The 22,204-nt window shown below is 33.2% G+C and overlaps 1 protein-coding gene across 5 annotated transcripts in view; it reads left to right on the forward strand.

Moving 5' to 3' along the window:
- The window catches only part of LOC111053509 (E3 ubiquitin-protein ligase RFWD3-like), a 136,662-nt gene that overhangs the window by 23,400 nt on the left and 91,058 nt on the right, over positions 1-22,204 (forward strand). For 3 of the 5 annotated variants that reach the window (XM_039430739.1, XM_039430738.1, XM_039430741.1), the window contains 3 exons: positions 5,263-5,393; positions 16,641-16,926; positions 18,215-18,369. In XM_039430739.1, coding sequence (XP_039286673.1) covers positions 5,263-5,393; positions 16,641-16,926; positions 18,215-18,369 — 572 coding nt within the window. The remainder of the gene's footprint in view (positions 1-5,262; positions 5,394-16,640; positions 16,927-18,214; positions 18,370-22,204) is intronic. The other 2 variants (XM_039430742.1, XM_039430743.1) reach the window with 1 other exon arrangement.

The following is a 22,204-nucleotide window of genomic DNA, read 5'->3' on the forward strand; positions in this document are numbered from 1 at the left end:
ACTTATATTTAAAAATACATTTCATAGTTTCTCCTCCCTTCTGATATATTATCTTCAATGATCTCCAATCTTATTATTATCTTTGTATTCTCAGTTCTATATTATATCTTCTCTTCAGATTTCAGATCCTATTCTAAATTAATTTCTTCATTATCCTTATATTCTTATCTCTCTTTCTCTCTCTCTCTCTCTCTATATATATATATATATATTATATATATATATATATATATATATATATATATTATATATATATATATACAGGGAAGGTGTAAACCCCGGCAACCATAGATTTTAAATGCAATTTGCAACAAAAAATGTTTAGTAAAATTTTCTCCTATCAACCTTCGTTTTCGAGATATATCGATTTTTCAATATTTTTCAAGTAGGCGTACTTCCAGTCATTAAATCGTCAATATCTCAAGAACCATTGGTCTTAAGTAAATTTTGAGGACATCGTTGAAAAGAGGACAAAATTTCACATTGATTTGAGGTATAAAACATGCCAAAGTCGATTATTGAGAAGTATTTTTTAGCGGTCAAAGTTTAAAAAGAGTGATTTTTGAAGTTTTTTTGAAAACTTCAGACACATTTTTCTCGATTTTTTTTCCAAGGTACGAAATAATTTTTATAGCGCAAAAACTTCCTTTTTTGATTATCTTTCGAATGAGACCAAAAACAGGTGTCTAGCTCAAATCCTCGAATCAGAATTTCAGTTTAAATTCGATTTTTTAATTAAAAACGAGACTTATCTTGTTTGAGTGTGAATAATTGTCTACAATTTGATAGCTTTGTGTCGAGTGATTGAGGGCGTAAAAATATTTTTTCTATAGGAAATCTGGCTGAGAAATTCGATGAAACTGGTTAGAAGTTCGTATCTGCAATTTTTATTGAGATACAAGTTGAAAAAAGTTCAAAGTCGAGAAAATCTAAACTTTTCAAACAGTTTTTTCTTGATTTTTTTTCACGGTAACAATATTTTTCCAAAATGAAAAAACTTAGCCATTTTATAAACTATCGAATGAGTATAAATTTTCCAGGAAAATTTCAAAACTAGAGTGTTAAAAATGAAAATTTTTAAGAAGAGCACCTCAGAAACAGCTTTCTTGGTGATTCCTAGGTAAAACATGTGTTAAGTCTGTGACAAAGTTCATCCTCTTATTAATATTTTCCATCCACTATAATGCATCAAATCAAATCCATTTATTTTCCATAAAAAATGCCTGAGTATAATAATTATCATGTCATGTAGTATTCTCTGTGGCCTAATGATAGGCCTACCTGTTTTGTGCTCTCAATAACTCTTATTATCTGTCCCAGCCTAAATATAGGCCTACATTGAACATTAGAAGGTTAAAAATAAATTAGTTAATTTTTTAAATTTTTTATTCTAAAATTATCATGAATCATTAACATCAATTGGAAGTATTGTGGATATAGTCCATATGAATAATCATTGTCCATTGATTAAATAAAATTGATATACTTTATTCAACGAAATTCAAAATATCCTCCATTATTCTCTCTGCACCTTCTACTACGTTGCAAGATACTCCCACTTGCCCGTCTGACTTCGTTGGGCCTCGTTCTGACGTCATCGAATGCTAATTGGGAAACTGGACTATTGACTGGAAAGACATCATTATCGACCGACTGTAAGCACGTTACTTTTCATACAATAACTGCGAGAATTGTCTATATTGTTGGGTGAGCATTAGAAAAAAGTTTTATTCTATCAGAGCAGCTGATTAATGAACAGATTGATTTTTTCTTCTCACTCAATTGAATCTCAATGGTATGAATTTAAAACAACGAAAATATGTCTTTAGGGTGCTCTTCTTGAAAATTTTCATTTTTTAACACTCTAGTTTTGAAATTTTTCTGGAAAATCTATACTCATTCGATAGTTTATAAAATGGCAAAGTTTTTTCATTATTGTAAAAATATTGTTACAATGAAAAAAAATCAAGAAAAAACTGTTTGAAAAGTTTAGATTTAAACTCGACTTTGAATTTTTTTCAACTTGTATCTCAATAACAATTGCAGATACGAACTTCTAACCAGTTTCATTGAATTTTTCAGCAAAATTCCCTATAAAAAAGTATTTTTACGCCCTCAATCACTCGACACAAAGCTATCAAATTGTAGACAATTATTCACACCCAAACAAGATATGTCTCGTTTTTAATTAAAAAATCGAATTTAAACTGAAATTCTGATTCGAGGATTTGAGCTAGACACCTGTTTTTGGTCTCATTCGAAAGATAATCAAAAAAGGAAGTTTTTGCGCTATAAAAATTATTTCGTACCCTGGAAAAAAAATCGAGAAAAATGTGTTTGAAGTTTTCAAAAATCACTCTTTTTAAACTTTGACCGCTAAAAAATACTTCTCAATAATCGACTTTGGCATGTTTTATACCTCAAATCAATGTGAAATTTTGTCCTCTTTTCAACGATGTCCTCAAAATTTACTTAAGACCAATAGTTCTTGAGATATTGACGATTTAATGACTGGAAGTACGCCTACTTGAAAAATATTGAAAAATCGATATATCTCGAAAACGAAGGTTGATAGGAGAAAATTCTACTGAACATTCTTTGTTGCAAATTGCATGTAGAATCTATGGTAGCCGGGGTTTACACCTTATCTGGGACACCCTGTATATATATATATATATATATTATAGCACTTGACAGAAAACACTAAAGTTTTATAATATAAATATAAACAGGATACACACGACACGGATAGATTAAAAACACTTGAAAACTTACATTTAAACGAGAATTTTCGGGGGCTGGGCCCCCTTTGTCAATCGACCAGGAAGTGAATTCACTTTATATATATATATATATATATATTTATTTTTTATTTATATTTATATATATAGGAAGACTTCCTGGTTGATTGACAAAGGGGGCCCAGCCCCCGAAAATTCTCGTTTAAATGTAAGTTTGTAAGTTTTTAATCTATCCGTGTCGTGTGTATCCTGTTTATATTTATATTATATATAATATATATATATATATATATATATATGCGGTATGCATTTGTATGTGTAGGCCTATACATGCATATGTGAACATATATGTGTATGTTTATTTTTCTTCTTAAAAATAATAAACTATACACGGTGCAGTACTTGATCAAAATCCAATGCAACTCGGTCCCATGCAAAGGTCCGCATGGGCTGTGCCTGTGCGCGGACCTTCCTCCTATTTAACAGTTATTTGTGTTAACAGCAATAATAGTTATCAATGTTATTAATTTAACAGTCACAGTTTTGTTAATCATGGTCATGTATTTTTAGAAATATTATTTTATATACATTATAATATCAACATAGGCTACTAGGCTCATAGTCATGTTATAATTCTGTGTATATTTTGAGTTTTATTGCTGCTATAACATGTATTGTGTTTTTGTTTATGAGGAATAAACAGTTTGATTTTATTTGATTTCATGTGAAAATTGTCCCCCTCTACCCACTCCAATGAATAATACTTTCGATTCCAATACAATTCGAAAGTTACAAAAGATTTTGAAAATGGCGATTTCAGTTTTTAAATTTTTTTCGTGATTTTACTGTTGATCAAGAGTTTTTAAAACGAGTCTGATACATAGAAACTTACGATTGATTCCTAATTGTAGATAAAGTTATCCTCTACAAGCTCAGTTGTCTAAAATCCATCTTGAATCACTTTTCCTTATCATAGAACTGCCAAAACCGTTAATATGAGAAAAATATCTACAATTACCGGATTTTTTCACCAATCAAATCTTACTTTACGAAAATATTTTTTCATGAATCGTTTACAGCAGATAAAAGAGAAGATTTTATTGTACATTTCAAGATCAAGTAATGAATTTTATATTAAGGCGTTACCGAGATACATCGCTTTGAATATAGAAATTGGCCATTTTTTGTGGATTGGAATATGGGCTTAAGTACACTCAACAATACATTTTACACTTTTAAACCGAATTTGACTTATTATGCATGGATTTTGGACCGCCTTGACGAGCCGAGAAGAATGAAGTGTAGTACGATTAAATCTGAACATTGTGTCAGAAGTTATAAGTGTTTGAAATTTTGATCCTTGAGGTGTACTTGAGGAGAGGCGCGCAGTAGATGCGTGGCGGCATATTGTGTTCTGATAAGAAGCCCGTTTGACAAGATATTTTTAACATACATATGTTAAAATATGACATAAGATTTCAAATTTGGTAGGTGTGTTCAGTTGGCCCTTTAGAGGCGCAAAAAGAACGGATTTGGAAAAATTTCCAAAGATACGCCCAAAATCTACGTTTTTTAGCGTTTTCTCAGCTTTATCGAGAACAAATAAACAGAAAATGTTCAAATTTACTACAGAAGCTCAGCTGGGGTGCTGTAATGTTGTGTTAGAAGGAATTTGCAATAACGCCAAAGGTACGCCCAAAATTAGCGTTTTCTCAGCTTTACTGCGTTTCCTCACCTTTTTCAATAATTGATGGAAATATATTTTAAAAAATTCAGTACACAGGTTTAGCTGAGGTGAAAGAATTTTGTTCGCCAAAGACACGCCGATATAGTAACAGGTGTTTTTCGAGATCAAATTGACATAATACGTTCAAATTCGGTACAGAGGTTCCGCTGAGGTCTACATGCAGGCGAGCGAAGCGAGCCCGCTGATCTCATTTTTGGACAATCCAGTCAGGGGTCCAGAATTCGGTACAGAGGTTCCGCTGAGGTATACATGCAGGCGAGCGAAGAGAGCTCGCTGATCTCATTTTTGGACGATCCAGTCGGGGGTCCAGGGGTCGGAGCCTCCTGGCTAGACGGATATGGCAAGCGAAGCGAGCCTGACGGCTAGTACGATATATAGCCTATTATAAAAAAATATGAAAAATCACATAACATGTGAAAGTACAATAATTAATTCTGAACAAGATTCCAAATAAATTTACAAATCTAGTGTAGGGGGAAAGGGAGAAATACTAGCAAAAAAAGAATAACCATGTCCTGCAGCCAAAATCCAGATTTGTAATTGTAATAACTTTCAGGCCTCCCTAACCAATCGAATCAATATTTTCGATCATATAGGGAGGCCTTGAAAAGTTATTACTATGAAAAATCTGGATTTTGGCTGCAGAACATGGTATGCTGGCGTGTCAGCAAATTTCAGAAGCAAATTCAGCGCCTGAAACTTGAATTGATGAGAAAAAAGTTTGGTTTCAAAATTACCATTTGACTGGACTAATTAGCTTTTTAACTCTTCTAGATTATGGCGAAGATTATGATTCGAATTATGATCCCGATTATGACGATGACATGGAAGTAGATGGATCGTCGCTCGATTCAATCTCTGAAATTGAACATATCTTAGACGATATTGAAAATTCTAACTCCGATGTAAGTAACTGAGCTCACTACACCCTAGTTCTAGTTTCTAATGTTACAATACCTGCTTATTAATGTAAAATAATTTATAATAAATAATTTCCCGTGTTTCGGATGGACACGTTAAGCCGTCGGTCCCGGCTGCCTAAAAAGCAGTCTTTAGGTCATGTCAGAGGCCCTGAAATTGATCAGCTGCGACCTGAAAACTCTGACACCAGACCTGAGCCAGCCAGGTCACTCGATATTATTATTATTATAACGTAAAATGAGTAAAACCATTTTCAAGTGTAAGTGAGAATAACTCGAATCATTTGAAACTAGTTGTGATTTGTTGAAAAAAGTTACTTTATAATTAATATTTTGTCTCAATAATTTTAGCAGCCCTATAAAGGAGAGTAAGTAGGTACCACATATAAAGTATAATAAGTTGAAATCATTTTACAAGTTATTTTTTATTGTGTATGATGTCCACTTGAGCTTTTTGCTCGTGCGTGAGTGATGGGAAGTGCCTTGGTGAATGGATGAGAAATCAAACGTCCATGCTATTGGCGGGATTCGAACCCACGAACCAGGTGGTGCTAACAGACCGAAGTTTGCTCCTTACCACTTGACCAACCCGGCCGGCTATTTCCGTAGATTAAAAATCAAGAATGAATATTTCTATTCAAGATGTTCTGAACCTTGTTTTAGTAACAAAGAAATCGAGTAAAATAGATAGATAATGCACTCTTTCATTATTATGGATAAATTATTTTTCAGAGTGAATTTTTGGTCTTGTTACCCTATTAAAGTACGAGTCTTTGTCGACATGACTTCTTGCAGGTTAAATGACTTTATTTCGGTTCAACGGTGCTTCAAGTGCCAGTGCTTTGGTCACGTTTCAAAGTATTGAAAAAAAGAAAGTGAAGTCTGCTGTCACTGTGCTGAAGATCATAGTGCTATGATCTTTAGTGCTAAAGATTGTCCAAATACCGCCAAGGAAGCAATATGTAGCAATTGTAAGAAGAACAAAAAGCCATCAAATCATAAAGTTCACGATCCACAATGTCCTAGCCACCAGAAATCATTGCAGCAATTGATTGAAAAGACTAATTATGGGATTGTTTAAAAATATATATTGTTCTCAAAAAATAATAAATCAGGCTGGAAATATTGTGTTGGATATTAATGAAATTTTAGGTAATTTGAATGATACAAATAGAGTTCAACAAAGATCAAAAAGTAGGACATCATTCGTATTTAATTTTGGAGGTTACACTGACCTGAATATTTCCTTCGCCAGCGTAAAAAACGAAAAAGTAAATATTTCCAAGGGCATTGCTACCGTAGTAAATAGGAAATGTATGAGCATTGATTACTTCAATAGTCCAACTACTATATTTTCACAAACAAAGCAAATTGATGCGTCGGTCAAATTCAACGAGACATTGAAAATACTCAATTTGTTTTTATTGACAGATAATAGTAACTTGCTTTCCAATCTAAAAATATTACTATCTATGATTTTTTTGGAACCATGGCTGATGTATCTTGTATTGATCTCTTAAGTACTGTCTTGGCAACAAAACATATTAAATATGTGTTTTACTACAAGGGTATAAATAATCTTACATTTTTAAATATTCCAGAAGAGAAAAACAATGAGAAAGCATGTCCAACGGGATACTTACCTGAAAAACCACCAAAACATGAATTTATAAATAGTATGCTGGAGCTCAGAATTCTTCTGAGTCAACATGATCAGATAAATTCTATTATTTACTATGAAATTCTGACTAACATTACAAGAAAAAACTTATTGAGCTCTTATTCGTACCTAATAGATATAAAGCGTAAAGATATGAATATTTATGATAATAATCTAAGAACATTTCTATGGCCAACTGGAAAAAGTTATAGAATGGGCTTCTGCTTGGATAACGAAGGAACCTACGTGGAATTCAACGAGAGTAATAAAAGATTCTTAACAAAAGAAAAATAGATTCTTGTTAGTAGAGATACACAACTCATGTTAAACGGTGAGCTGTATCAGAAAATATCATTAGTTGACATTTCTGCTTCAAGTCTTCCTAATATTACGTGGATAGATGGTGTGCCAGGGTGTGGAAAGACGTTTGAAATACTGAACCAGCATAAACCAGGAATAGATTTAGTTCTAAGTCAAACAAGAGCAGGAATCAAAGACATCAGAGAGGCTGTCAATCATAAGTACGGTAAGGATTACTGTAGAAAGATAATCAGATCAGATTACAGAACAGTTTCATCTTTCATTATAAATGGAGTGGGCAAGAAATATCATCGTGTCTTTATAGATGAGGCTGTACTGATGCATGCTGGCTACATTGGTTTCATTGCGAAATTATCAGGATGCTCCGAAGTTTTCCTACTTGGTGATTCTAAACAGATTCCTTACATCGAAAGGAGTGGACTGAAAGTTAGATGGTCTCATCCTTCAGTTTTTTGTGAGCCCACACGGAAAGTGACATTAACTAGAAGATGTCCGATCGATGTATGCTGCGCACTATCCAAATTCTATGGTAAAATTGAAACAACTAGTGGAACTCTCCGCTCAATTAGGAAGACTATCAGTGTAACAGCGGGAACGTCTTCTTGTTTGGATCATATGTTGACCAACTGTAAAAGTAAAATCCATCCACTCGAGTATCACAGACCACTTCATTACAATTCTTGGACTGGAAGAACATCAGTCAGACAGAACAAATGGGGATGAACAGAGCTCAACTAACTGTCAACCCTCAACTAACTGTAAATCTGTCAACTTGAACGGCTTGAGGAGAGGACTGCGAGTGGAACAATGGACGGAGGTTTTTGAGTCAAATAACACAGACTCAGCTCACGAAAAGTTCCTAGAAATTCTACAAAAACATATTGAGAGCAATACACATCATTACAGACAAAAGAAGAGGATCAAGAGCATAAAACCATGGATAACACGAGCACTTATCTCAGCTATAAGAACAAGGGATTCTCTAAATAGAAGAAGGAAGCTGGACCCAGAGAATAGAGAACTCGCTAACTACTACCGAAGATACAGAAATACACTGACGTCACTCATTCAAACTACAAAAGAAAATTATTTCAAGATGCAACTAAATGAAGCGAACAATGATGTAAGGAAGACATGGAAAATGATCAAGGATGCTACAGATTCAAATCAGAAAAAGGATATACAACTGAATGCTTTGAAAATTAATGGTGACATAGTCACACTGAAAGATAATCCTAGAGAACTATTGAATCATGTAAATAATTTATTTGTTAATATTGGAGAGAGTATGGCTAACAAAATATCTGAGAGTCTGAATAAAAATATTAACCAAATTATAGCAGATAATGTACCAGAATTGCATGTACCAAATAATATGTTTCTTTTCCCCATAGATGAAAAGGAAATAATAAACACAATTGATTCTTTACACAGCAATAGTGCACCAGGCCTAGATGGATTAGATAACAGGACCTTGAAAGGAATAAAAGATTTAATTTCTAAACATTTAACTCATATTTTCAATCTGAGCTTGTTATATGGTACTTTTCCAAGAGCAATGAAGCAAATCTGTGTCAGACCCATACATAAAGCAGGTGATAAACTAATTATTAGTAATTATAGACCTATTTCACTGATTAGCAATGTATCAAAAATTTTAGAAAAACTAGTTAAATCAAGATTAATAAGCTTTTTAGAAATTAATAATATTATTTCTTCTAACCAATTTGGCTTCCGCAAAGGTATAAGTACAGAATTAGCTGTACTAGAATTATCAAAATTTGTAACTAGCAATTTAGAGGAAAAGAATAAATGTCTAGCAATATTTTTAGATTTAGCAAAGGCCTTCGACTCTGTTTCCCATGACTTATTAATAAAAAAGCTTGAGGCAATAGGTATAAGAGGAGTGCCACTTGAATGGTTCAGATCCTACCTCAGCAATCGACAGCAAAAAACAAAGGTTGAGAACCATATGAGTGCAGAGGGTTCCATGCAGTTTGGAATACCTCAAGGAACAGTTTTAGGACCAATTTTGTATTCGATCTTTGCAAATGAGTTGTGCTCCATTCAAATTCAAGGTAGAGTTATAGCCTTTGCTCACGATACAGCACTCCTTTTTCAAGGAAAAACCCGGGAAGAAGTGTTCCAAACAGCAGAGATAGAACTAACAAAAATCACTAGTTGGTTAAGAAATAGTTTATTGTCATTAAATTCAGAAAAAACAAAATTTTTAGCTTTTTCTTTAACAAATAGCACAAAACCACACATGACAACAATGAAGCTTCATAATTGTGATAGAAATAGTAACAATAATTGTAATTTCCCACTAATAGAACGCTCTGACAATATATAGTATTTAGGAATAATAGTAGATGATTCATTGAAATGGAACAAGCACTTAACATATACAACTGCCAAAATAAGGAAGCTTATATACAAATTCTATCAATTAAGGCGTATCATAGACAAAGAAATGTTAAAAACTGTATAATTAACATTAGTTGAATCTCTTTTAAGGTACGGTCTGTTAGTTTGGGGTGCAGCTAACTTCAGTTTTATAGATCCATTATTTAAAACTCAAAAACGCATTTTGAAAATAATGGGAAACAGGTAAATCCGGTTTCCAACTGTAGAATTATTTATAGAAAATAGAGTACTCAGCGTTAGGCAATTGTACCTATATATTGTTGTTATTAGGGTATATGAAAAAACATCAAAATAGGAACCATATCATAAATCATAGCCATAATACTAGAATAAGAGAACGTTACAACCAAGAAGTACCAAGGATGAATACAGCATTTTGAGCAAAGATCACTAGGATATTTAGGGCCTACAATATCTAATAGAATACCATTACAAATCAAAGAAGAGGAAAATTTCAATAGCTTCAAAAGAAAAATTAGACATTGGTTATTCAGTATTGGGATACAAAGTAGTGAGGAACTCATAGTAAGTAGGATTTAGATTTAAGTAGTATTCTTTTTAAATAAGGTAATTTATAGGTAGAAAATAGTACCTCGGTTTAGTATCTTTGTACTAGGTGATGCTTAAGGTAATAGATATAGTTTTAGATTTTTTTGGAATTTTTGTATTATCTGTTGTAGCATAAATTAGTATTAATTTGATGATAACCTCGACACATATATTATATAGTGAGGTATCATTTTCTAAACCCTGAATATTGTTATATTAAAAAATATGTAATGTATGTATGAATTTATGAATAAACTCCTCTGGATGTGTCGTCCTACATCCAGAGAATTATTATTATTATTATTCTAAGTGTGAGGTGATTATTTTTAATGAAGGGAATTGTGTTTTGTCTCACGAAGTAGCGACAAATTGGTAGGTTATACACACGGCAGTGCGAGTTTATCCTTGAGGTGTGTAACATTTTGTGTGGATTCCGGTCGACACAGAATTTATTTTACCATAGAACATGAATAATATGGTGGAAAGAGTCATGTTGTGTATGTGTTATAATCTAAATTGGAAATTCTTTTATATTATTTTCAATCTTTTATTTTATTAGTATTTCATCAGCATACTAGAACAGATACTTTACAAAAGAACTAGAAAAATCCCTATGTAATCAAATAGAGCAGATCTACGTTTCAGAAAAAAGAGCCGTTAAGCTCATGTCATATGCATTAAAAATCTGGGAAAGAGTAATCAACAGAGCTGACCACGAATAATGGGAAAAAACAAGTAAATAAAAAAGTAAAATAATTTTAGCGAAAAATGCTCTTAAAGAGTGCGCAGTACAAGTCGCCCAAAGTACTCAGGGCATAACTTGAATTTCTGTGCATATTAAGGGCGCTATGTTAAATAAAAATATTGAGATAACTGTTACCGCACACTCTTGAGAACGTTAATCGCATTACAATAGTCAATAAATATTTTGAGCATGCCATGACACAGAATACATCTTATAAGATCATCTTATCATCTTTATAATAATATACACACATAAATACCTAGCACATGAGTTTAAAATGATCCTATTGAAATATTCTAAAGAATAATGTGTGGTTTATATAGAATGTTTCAAAGTACATATTGTAAAAAGAAATTCCTAAAATGTATCTAATATTTGTATGTTTGTATTTAAAAGAATAGAGTCACGATTACTCTACCTTCCATTCCATCCAACTCTCTTTATTTGCAGGATACTCGCCTTGTTGCCCAGATGGGTAATAACGATAATGTATAGCTTAATGTTAAATACAGAGTGTTTACCAACTGCCTACCATTACTCTAGGGCATTGTTCCAAGCTAACAAACATATCTAAATATCATATTCAAATTGTCCGCAAGTCTTCAGTTACTCACACAGCGGCCATTTTGCTTGTTTCACTCATTATTTTTTCTATAAATATACAAACATACGAAATTGAAACTTTGCACAATCATTTTTAACAACTAGACAAAGAATTTGAACAAATTCAAGGAATTGAGAGCTGCAATAAAAAGTGAAATCAACATAGCCTAACAAAATTATATAGAATCTCTACAAAATAACATAAATTCAAATGTTAAACACTTCTGGAACTATGTTGCGAGTAAAAAAGAATCTAAATCGGACTCAAAGTGTTTTGAGTGGAATGGGTGCAGGTATACCGATCGGGAAGTACCGCAGGCTTTTGTTGATTATTTTTCATCTGTTTACAATAATAGCAACAACCGTAATAACATTCAACATAATAACGATAACGAATCATATGACAGCATTTCCTCATCTCCTCTCTTGACATTATTTCAAGTTTCATATATTTCTGAAAATGAAGTAAATTCAGCTATAAATAAACTTGAAGCAACTAGATCTTGTGGGCCTGACGGTGTACCAGTATACATTATAAAGGGTTGTAGAGATATTCTTATTCAACCTTTACAATTTATCTTTAATTTGTCCTTGAGATCGAATAAATATCCTAAAAAATGGAAAGCTGCGAGGGTAACACCTGTTCATAAGACTGGTGGAAAGAACATTATCTCGAGTTTTCGTCCCATTGCTATTCTGAATTCTCCAAGTCTTTGAATATATTTTATATAGCAAAGTTTTCAATCATGTAAGACCCGCAATTTCCTCATTCCAACATGGTTTTATGCCATCGCGCTCAACTATAACTAATCTGTTGCAGTTCACCCAATCTGTCTCTTCGCAGCTAGACATGCATGGTCGTATGGATGTTATCTATTTAGATTACAAAAAAGCCTTTGATTCGGTGGATTTTGGGATTTTGTTGAAAAAATTGAAATGGTTTTGTCTGTCTGATAGTTTGATTGCATTTTTGAGAGTTATCTAACCGATAGGATGTCTTATGTAGTTTTTGATAATCACAGATCTCTTTACTTTACCAATTCTTCTGGGGTTCCACAGGTCACCTTGGTCCCTTGTTGTTCCTCCTACTCATAAATGATCTGCCTGACCATATTAAAGAATCTAGTATTTTGCTTTTTGCAGACGATGTAAAACTTTTCAGACCTATTTCTAGTCTGGTGGATTGATCTCTCTTGCAGCGGGATCTGAATGCGATTCATGACTGGTGTTTGAGAAATAGATTGGAAATAAATATATCAAAAACAAAATACATGATATTCACAAGTCAGAAATAGTTATTTGTATATCTAGAGTGAAAAGTACGACTTTTTCTCCCTGTGGGAAAAAGTTTGAAGCCCGAGGCGAAGCCAAGGGCAGCAATTTTCCTGAGGGAGAAAAAGTATTTTTCGCTCATGATGTACACAACATTTTTCCTCCATCTACATTTTTTTATAGAAACTGCAAATAAAATCATTCTAATAACTTACATATTGGTGACAATGATTCCTAACAACATAACCTAAATCTAAAACCTAAAAACCGGTCGTCTGATTGGCACTGCTGATTGCGCTATCTATGGGCAAAAGTTGTAACAATCATATCAGCTGAGCAGCTACCAAAAATGGCTGACTCCAGATCACGCGGTTCAGATTTGAATTGCAGATCCAAAATATTTGTTGGCTGGTATTTTGAATAGAATAAAATATTTTAAAAATTGTATAAATTTTTATCGTCTACTAATATTAAGAATATAACAATTATCATACAAACATATATTTCATGAGTTAATCAAATTTCTGATTGTGGTATTGAATTAGTTGACTCAATGACAGACACCTCTATTATGCTTTCTCATCTGAGCTTACACCTTCTAACCTATTACAATGTAAGTTTCAAAATAGAGATGCTCCCCATGTTATTCAAATGGAGTCACTTTTACTCCCTAGGGAGTTTTTCTGTTTTTTACTACCGAGAGCGAAAAAGTGGCACTTTAGTATTAGGTTTCAGGGAGTAAAGTAAGTACTTTAGACAGTAGGTGGAGGAAAAATCCTTTTCATTACAATTACAATATTAATAATACAAACCTCGATTGTGTCATCCGTATAAAGGACCTGGGCGTCATAATGGACCCTACTCTTGAGTTTAAGGAACACCTAGCACATGTTATGAATGGTGCTAATAGGTCGCTAGGGTTTTTATTTCGAAATTGTAGGCCTTTTACAGCATGTGACGTTGTTTTGAAATTATATTATGCTACAGTGAGGAGTAAACTTGAATATGCTGCTTTAGTTTGGGCTCCATTTCACAGCAGCGCAATTCTTGATTTGGAAAAAATTAAGAATAAATTTTTAAGGTATCTTATTTTAAAAAGTTCAACGCATTCTGTCCGATAGCTTTTTCAACAGACAATCTAAGGTTGATATTTAATGTTCAAAGATTGGAAGAAAGGAGATCTGTCGGTTCCCTCTTGCTATTATATAATATCCTAAACAATAAAGTATTCATGCCAGAATTCATAAATTCAATTTCAATTTATTAAAAACACACAAAACAAAATTACAAAGATTTACGAAACAAATAAAACACAATAAAATGTTACAAATATAAAAAAATGGGCTTAGTGTTTGGTGTGTTGGAGAAGAGAAAAAAAAGAGAGGAAGATACCTAGCCAACTATGGTTTCCCATGTAATAGGCAGGCAAAGAAGAGAAGAGAAGTAATGAGGAAAAAAGAAAAGGGAGAAATGGGGGGAAGGAAGAAAACAGAGGAATAGGTACTCAAAATAAAGGTAAGCGAGTCCACTGAAAAATGAAAAAACTAATGAAAAAAAAATGCTGGAGCAGAAATCTCGAGTCATATATCTTAATGGAAGAAGAAATTACTGTATGTCCAGTTTTTTATATCCAGTTTAATTTTTCCGCTGATCTTATTGTCCATGAGAAAGTGATTTGGAATGAGGTTTATTATTTTAGTACCTATGTAAATTAATTGCCTCCTTATACATTCAATATTGGTGTTATAGGTTACATATTTGTTAGCAGTGGCCCTTAGATTATAATAATTAAGAGTAGAGTTTATTGTGAGATGAAAATCGGATCTATATTTTATTAAGTACTCAATTACGGTTTTTATGTATAATTGACGTATAGTCATGACCTCAAAATCACTAAAAACCATATCCGTTGGATAGAGCCTGGGTTTGCTTAATATAGTTTTAATTATCAGTTTTTGTGCTACAAATAATTCAGCAATATGACAGTTGAGAATATGTTGCAACTTCATGTTCCGTTTAATAGACCAAGACCAAATATTCTGTTTCACATGCCATTCATCAGAACGACACTCATCATTGCAATTCTTACATACACAGAACTTTACGTTTGTACAATAGAATAAGCCACTGCATTGATCCGTTTGCTGACCGTTTTCAAACCTTTAAGAAATCCTGTAAACTAGCATATCGCTCTATAGCTGACTCATGATTGATAAATAATTATACTAAACTCTCTCATTTCTTTTTTTTTCTCTCTTCTAAAGTCCTATTTTTCCTCTATTCTCTATTTTATTTTTATTTCATTCTTCTTCATTTTCTATTATCATTAGTTTATTTTTTTCATTTCGCCTCTTCTTATCATATTAGTATTCAAAAATTGTGTTTACTATTTTTTTTTTTTTTGTCATTCTTATTTTGCATCAAATATTATGTATCTAAACTAGTTGATGTCAATAAGGCTCTCCATGGATTTTTTATGTGAGCTTTTGTATATAAATAAATAAATAAAGCTACAAAAAAATTATGATAATTTTTCAAATTCATTAAACAAAAAGGCGGCCATTTAAAATGTCGTTTCTTAAATAACTCGGAAACCGTTGGTTTTGCAAAAAAATTACAAGAATAACTTTTTTTAGTAAATTCTATTACCTTCCGATTGATACCTGATTTTTTAAGATTGGACCAATATTAACTGAGATATGGCAGCTTTAGTGATAGGTGACCATTGATAGTTTGTTGCCGTGCAACAGACAGGTGTGCGACAGGTGATAGAGTCGCCTCAATGATGCAGCAATCTCTAATTTGCATTGCATGTTAATAGTAAACGATTTTAGGTCATTCCAAACAATAAAATAACGTTACATAACCCTCTAAAGGTGAGTCACTTACCACTAAAGCTGCTGTATCTCAGTTAATCCAATCTTAGAAAAATCACATAACAATCGATAGGTAATTGAATTTACAAAAACAAAGTTATTCTTGTAAATGTTTGTAAAACCAACGGTTTCCGAGTTATTTAAGAAACAAAATTTTAAATGGCCGCCATTTTGTTTTATCAATTCGAAAAATTATAATTTTTTTGTAGCTTTGTCTAATTGTTATAAATGATTGTGCAAGTTTCAATTTCGTATGTTTAACCATTATTTAGGGAAAAAATAATAAGTGAAAAAATCAAAATGGCCGCTGTTTGAGTAACTGAAGACTTGCGGACAATTTAAATATGATATTTAGATATGTTTGTTAGCTTGGAACAATGCCCCACCCTAGAGTATTGGTAGGCAGTTGGTAAACACTCTGTATATCTTATCACTTTTTCTTGAGTATGTAAATGAGTTTGAAAATCGCTTCCCGGTCGTTCGGAACTCACTTAAAGCTGTAAGTCCTCTCATCTAGATCAGTCCGTTACTCATGCACAGGTCTGGACCTGATGTGTTTATCATCCTCAGCAAAAAAAATTCAATTCAACATCATAATTATAATCTTCCATGTTGTCTGACCTTCATGATTAATCAATTTACGGTTTCGAACGGATAATCGAAATTCTACTCTGCACTGTATAGAGAAAATATTAATTCAAAGTACTATATATTTTTATTATTAGCTGGAGTCAATTTTCCATCAAGTATTTGAATAATTCAAATTTTTCCAACTTCAGGCTTCTGAAATGTCAGGATCAGAAACAGACATGGAAGAAGACGCTTCAAGTCCTGAAACAGCAGAGCTGAATGATGCAGATAGCACTGATGATGATGAGGGAGATGGGGAGGATGAGGAGGAGGGGGGCGGGGAGGGAGCAGATGTGGTGGTAATTTCGGATAATGAAACTGCAACCGTCACGCCTCCAATGGTGGAGAATCTCACTCCAGCAATCGTGGATTTAGAGTCGATTCCCACACCGGCACGCAACCTGGAACCCTGCAACACGCTTGGCGCTCCTACAGGTAAGGTGACAAGAAGCCCGCCCGGTGCAAGGGTTTTACTTTATAAATGTAACTAAATATATTTCAATGGTCCCCAAATTGTGGGGGGGGGGTGCGAAGACGCAGACAGCTTCAGTGAAATTTTAGGGAGAGGGGGTCCAAATCCTAATAATCGTTAAAGTTACATACATCTAATTGGTTTTATTCGATTTCTCAGCTAATTTCACATTAGAATTTACAATTCTAGTGCCCTCATGAGGCCGCCACAATTTTATAAAATTGAAAATTTGAAGTAAAATGTGCAATCTTTTGCCATTAATATCTCGACAACAAAGAATATTAGGATGCATGTTTATTGGAACGGTTTTGATTATTTTGATGTCAGGAGGCACCTCACAATTTTTTCATAAACACTCCATAAAGATTATGCTTGTTACAAATATTATAATATTGCTTGTGAGATATGATCATTTGAATTAGCGTTCACCGGACGGAAAGACAACAGTAACATAAAGTTAGTGCTCTGTAAAAAAGTAGTGACTTTAGCTGCTAATTGCTGGACTCCCAAATACCAGTTCACAATGTATTCACACGTAATCAAGTACAGTAATGTGATGTTCATTGTAATGCACGATATTAATTTGCTACTCTCATGATGTTAGGAAGCTTCTGTAAATCGGTCTTGCTGCTCCAGATCCACTCTCACACCCGCATGTCTGTTTACATAGTCTCTATAGTGAGGTCCACGTTATAATGGCAGTGGATAAAGTTAGAAGAATAGCGATGCCGATTCTCTGCATTAATTAATTATATTTCTTCACTGTCAAAAACATAATTGGCATTGTTGTGGACCTAGAAAAGGATAGTACCACCGGCTTTGTCGAATGATAGACAAGAATAGCAGAACCAAAGTTGATCAAATACTGTCATTATAACGTGGACCTCACTATAATAGCCTCGCTTCCGGATCAGACTATACATTATTTTTTTAAAATGTTGTCTTCAGTTGTTTCAATGTACTTTCTCCCAGACCCACAATCAAATAATAAAAAGCATAATTCAGTTGAACCCACATACAAACCTTAGGCTTATCTGGACATAACGCTCAGAAATAATTATTTATGTCCTAATAAATTAAATTCTCTCTCCTGTGCTTCTTAGACCTAATATACACTAACATTTTTAGTTACCATTTTCATGTCCTATATTGTTATTATTTGTGTTACTGCTTCGATGTATTGTTGACTGCTAAATTTAAACTATTCAATGGTGACTTGTACCAATGTGGATCCATTGACGGACTTTTCAGTAACGCCATCACCAAAGAAACGAGGAGTTGCTGTAGAAGAAGGGCTCTCGTGCTCAATTTGCCTGGACAGCATAACGAATAGTGGAGCGCATCGGTTAGTGGCGCTCAAATGTGGACATGTTTTCGGCCACAATTGTGTTGAACGCTGGCTTAAGGTACTCTATCATAGTTCTAGAACAAAAAAAAATAATAATAATATTTTTCATTTGTTCAATATAGCCTAGTACACAGTCATTATAAATCACAACTATACAATTGAACATTGTCAAGTACAAAAAAAATCTCTTCAATATTTAACATAATAAAAATATAGATATAGCCTACACTAGCAGGAACCCGTGCTTCGCAAGGATCTATTTTCAAACTTGATAATCTGAAAACTTAACGTAATGAAATCTTGCATAATTGAAAATAGGCCTATAACCATCCTTGGTTAATTAAGAATCTAGCCTATATTATGCAAAATTTCAAGTTAATTAGTCCTATAGTTCAGACGTGATGATGCGTCAAACATAATTTTCCTATCCCGTACGTGTGTATAAGCCAACTCTTTATTTTATTATAGATATGGTTAACAACTACAAGAGATAGGAGTGTGGAACAGAATAGTTGTGAAACTATGATAGCGCCAGAAGTGTCTCAAACACAATAGTAGGTACTACATGAAATTTTGAAAGTGATTTGAAAACAAAATGTTAAAACAACAGAACTGAAAGTTTTCAACCTACCATTCTTCAAGTTATCATTCTACCTCCATTTAGAGAGGCTTTTCTTGGAGCCGAATGAAATCTTCTATATTATATATAAAAATGAATGTGTGTTTGTTTCCTATGACTTGGAAAATACTTGACATAACGGCATGAAACTTTGGGAATATGTTGTGTGAATATTGGGGATGGTTTCTGACCAGAAATTTTAATAGGGTGGCTGATAATGATTATTTATTAATCCATTTCACAGACCTATGTTTTCGAAATTGTCGGCCTAGCGGCTACCGAAGATCGGAAAGATGATCGTGATTCAAGATCATATTGGGATAATAGGCCTATGATTTAGCATCTAAAGTTGCAGAATGAATATCTTATTTATGTTCTTCAAGATCATATTGGGATAATAGGCCTATGATTTAGCATCTAAAGTTGCAGAATGAATATCTTATTTATGTTCTTCAAGATCATATTGGGATAATAGGCCTATGATTTAGCATCTAAAGTTGCAGAATGAATATCTTATTTATGTTCTGCAGAGACGTGTTACCCCAGAGCTCAATTTCATATGCAATATGTGAATAAATTAGTGCAAAATATAACGTTTTTCCTGTCTCAGGGGGCACACACTTGACTATGTTTCGCAGAACAAATAAACTGCTACTGATTCTGTTCCCCAGTCTGTCAGTATGGGCATTCAATGAGAGATCCTTATCCACAATCAGTCCCAACAGACTCGCCTCTGTCACATTCTCCACAACAGAGTCACCAATGCTAATTACTGGTTCAAATACATAATGTTTGAAACCAAATTGAAGGCACTTACTTTTTTAGGGTTCACTGACAATAATGATTCATTATAATATTGTACAACAGAATTTTTCTGTAGATTTGCTTCCACCTCCAGATCATTGAGGCTGTTGTTGTTGAACATTATTGTTGTATCATCAGCGTATAATGTGATACCCACCCCTACTGGGACCGACGATTGCAAATCATTTGTATAAAGAATAAAAAGCAATGGACCCAGAATGGATCCTTGCGGCACACCTCTTGTAACACTCAGTCGCATTGATTCAGCTACCTGGGATTGAGAGTCAATAGCAACAAATTGAAATCGATTTGTCAAATAGGACTTGATTAAACTACAACCGATTCCTCTAATTCCTACCTCTGAGATCCTACTGATAAGTATGTCAACATCAACACTGTCAAACGCTTTGGACAAATCCAAAAGTGTACCAATAACAAAGTTGCCATTATCAACCTGATCAATAACACTCTCAATAGAGAAAAGCCGCAGTTATTGTTGATTTGCCTCTCACAAAACCATTTTGACAGGACGAGATTAAGTCAAATCGCTCTAGATAAACCATTATTCTGTTATAATTTCTCAAACACTTTGGATAGAGCTGGCAAAATAGAAATGGGCCTATAGTTATTCACATCTGTTTTCACACTCTGCTTGAACAATGGTTTAACCTTGGCAATTTTTAGTAGATCTGGAAATATTCCAGTTTCTGAGGCATATTTTATTATGAAAACTAGTGGATCAACTATTTCATTACTACATTCCTTAATTACATCCACCGGGATATTATCAAATCCAACGCTATTTTTGATTTGAGACTTCTTAATATTTCGAGTATTTCTCTACTACATGTTGGAAAGAAGAATAGGCTATTTCTACAATTTGATTTATTTGGAGAGGGAACGTCATTAATTCGTAGATTTGATTGTGGAACATTGATAGTGGGTGCCATTGATATGAAGAAATTATTAAATGCATCAGCTACCTGCTTAGAATCTGTTATAACTTTCCCATCTTCTTCTAGTTCTATATTTGGCTGTAAATGTTTTTCCTACCTCTTAATTCATTTATGATCTTCCAGCTTGTTTTTGATTTATTTGAAGATTTCAAAATTAAATTACTTATATATTGCTTTTTTGCTTGAACAACTTTATTATCATACATTTTTTGAATTTGTTTTAATAGCTCCTCTTTGATACTTACACCATTATTAATATTGTGTTTAGCTAGTTTTAGAAGATTTCTTATTTGCATAATTTCATCCGTGATCCATTCACCTCTAAATTTATTTTTCTTTTGAGTCTTCTTACGTTGACGTTTTAAAGGGCAGTTTATTTTGAAGTGATTGAGTAAAGTTTCATGGAACCGCGCAAATTGGTTGTTTACATCTGATGCATTATAAACTGATGTCCATGATTCATCACCGAGAGATTTTTCAAGTTTTATTACATTCCCTTGTGAAAAATTATGAATTGGAGTGTTAAATAGTATCTGATTAGTCTGGGATCTGTCATACATGACATCAAAACCCATTCAATTTTTGAAATATTATTTTGTGAATTGGAGATCTGGTCGCAGATTTAATTATTAAATGTAATTGATAAAGTGAGAAGATCTCCAATGTACAAAGATGAAACGTGTGTTTTTTAAGACAATATTATGGGTTTTAGCTCCATGCTATACAAACAAGTATAGAGTGAGTCGACTTTTGGCCTGTGAATCAAGGCTGCATGTTTTTTTCACAATAGATTTTGATTTTTTCTTTCGAGGCCCGTATTCTTTGAACCGTTTGTGAAGCGTTGAAGCGTTAGTTGTTGAGTTAAGGTATTGGTTACCTGAAGGATTCTGTCTTGAGAATTCAATAAATTATAGGCTGTCACAGTTCGGGCAGTTTAAACCTGTATAATTGTGTTTTCGATATTTGAATCTTGTAGGGAAAGCTGGTGTTTTGATTCATCAGCTGGCAGAAGTTTTTCTTTATATATATTTTTTTTATTTAAAGTCGGGAGTGGTTTAACCGGACCTTGAGGATCAGGCCAAGGGACAATTTTCAAGGTAAAGTAAGATAATAGTTAATTGTACATTTTTTATTTTTCAGACCCATAATCCTAGATAATAATTTTGTTTTTATTATAAAAAAACTTAACGACCACAGATCAGCTAAGCGAGTGGCCCTTAAATTATTATCTGATTATTATAATTAGAAATTTTGATTGTTGATTATAGTTGTAATCTTTCCTTTTTCTCAATTGTATTTGTTTTCTGTTTCGCACAGTTTCATATTGGAAATCATTTTTCATGTTAAATAAAAACCGACAGCTATAGTTTCTCTTTTTCCCACCATCTTGATTACAGATCTCTTGAAAATATGAGCGTATTGCTTATGAAAAACCTGTGCAGTACGATCTGATAACAGTGTGCGAAGAATATGTACAGCATAAGATTCTATTTTAATGTTAGTAATAATATTGT

The sequence above is a fragment of the Nilaparvata lugens genome, chromosome 6 (genome assembly GCF_014356525.2).
Source record: "Nilaparvata lugens isolate BPH chromosome 6, ASM1435652v1, whole genome shotgun sequence".
NCBI classification, from domain to species: domain Eukaryota; kingdom Metazoa; phylum Arthropoda; class Insecta; order Hemiptera; family Delphacidae; genus Nilaparvata; species Nilaparvata lugens.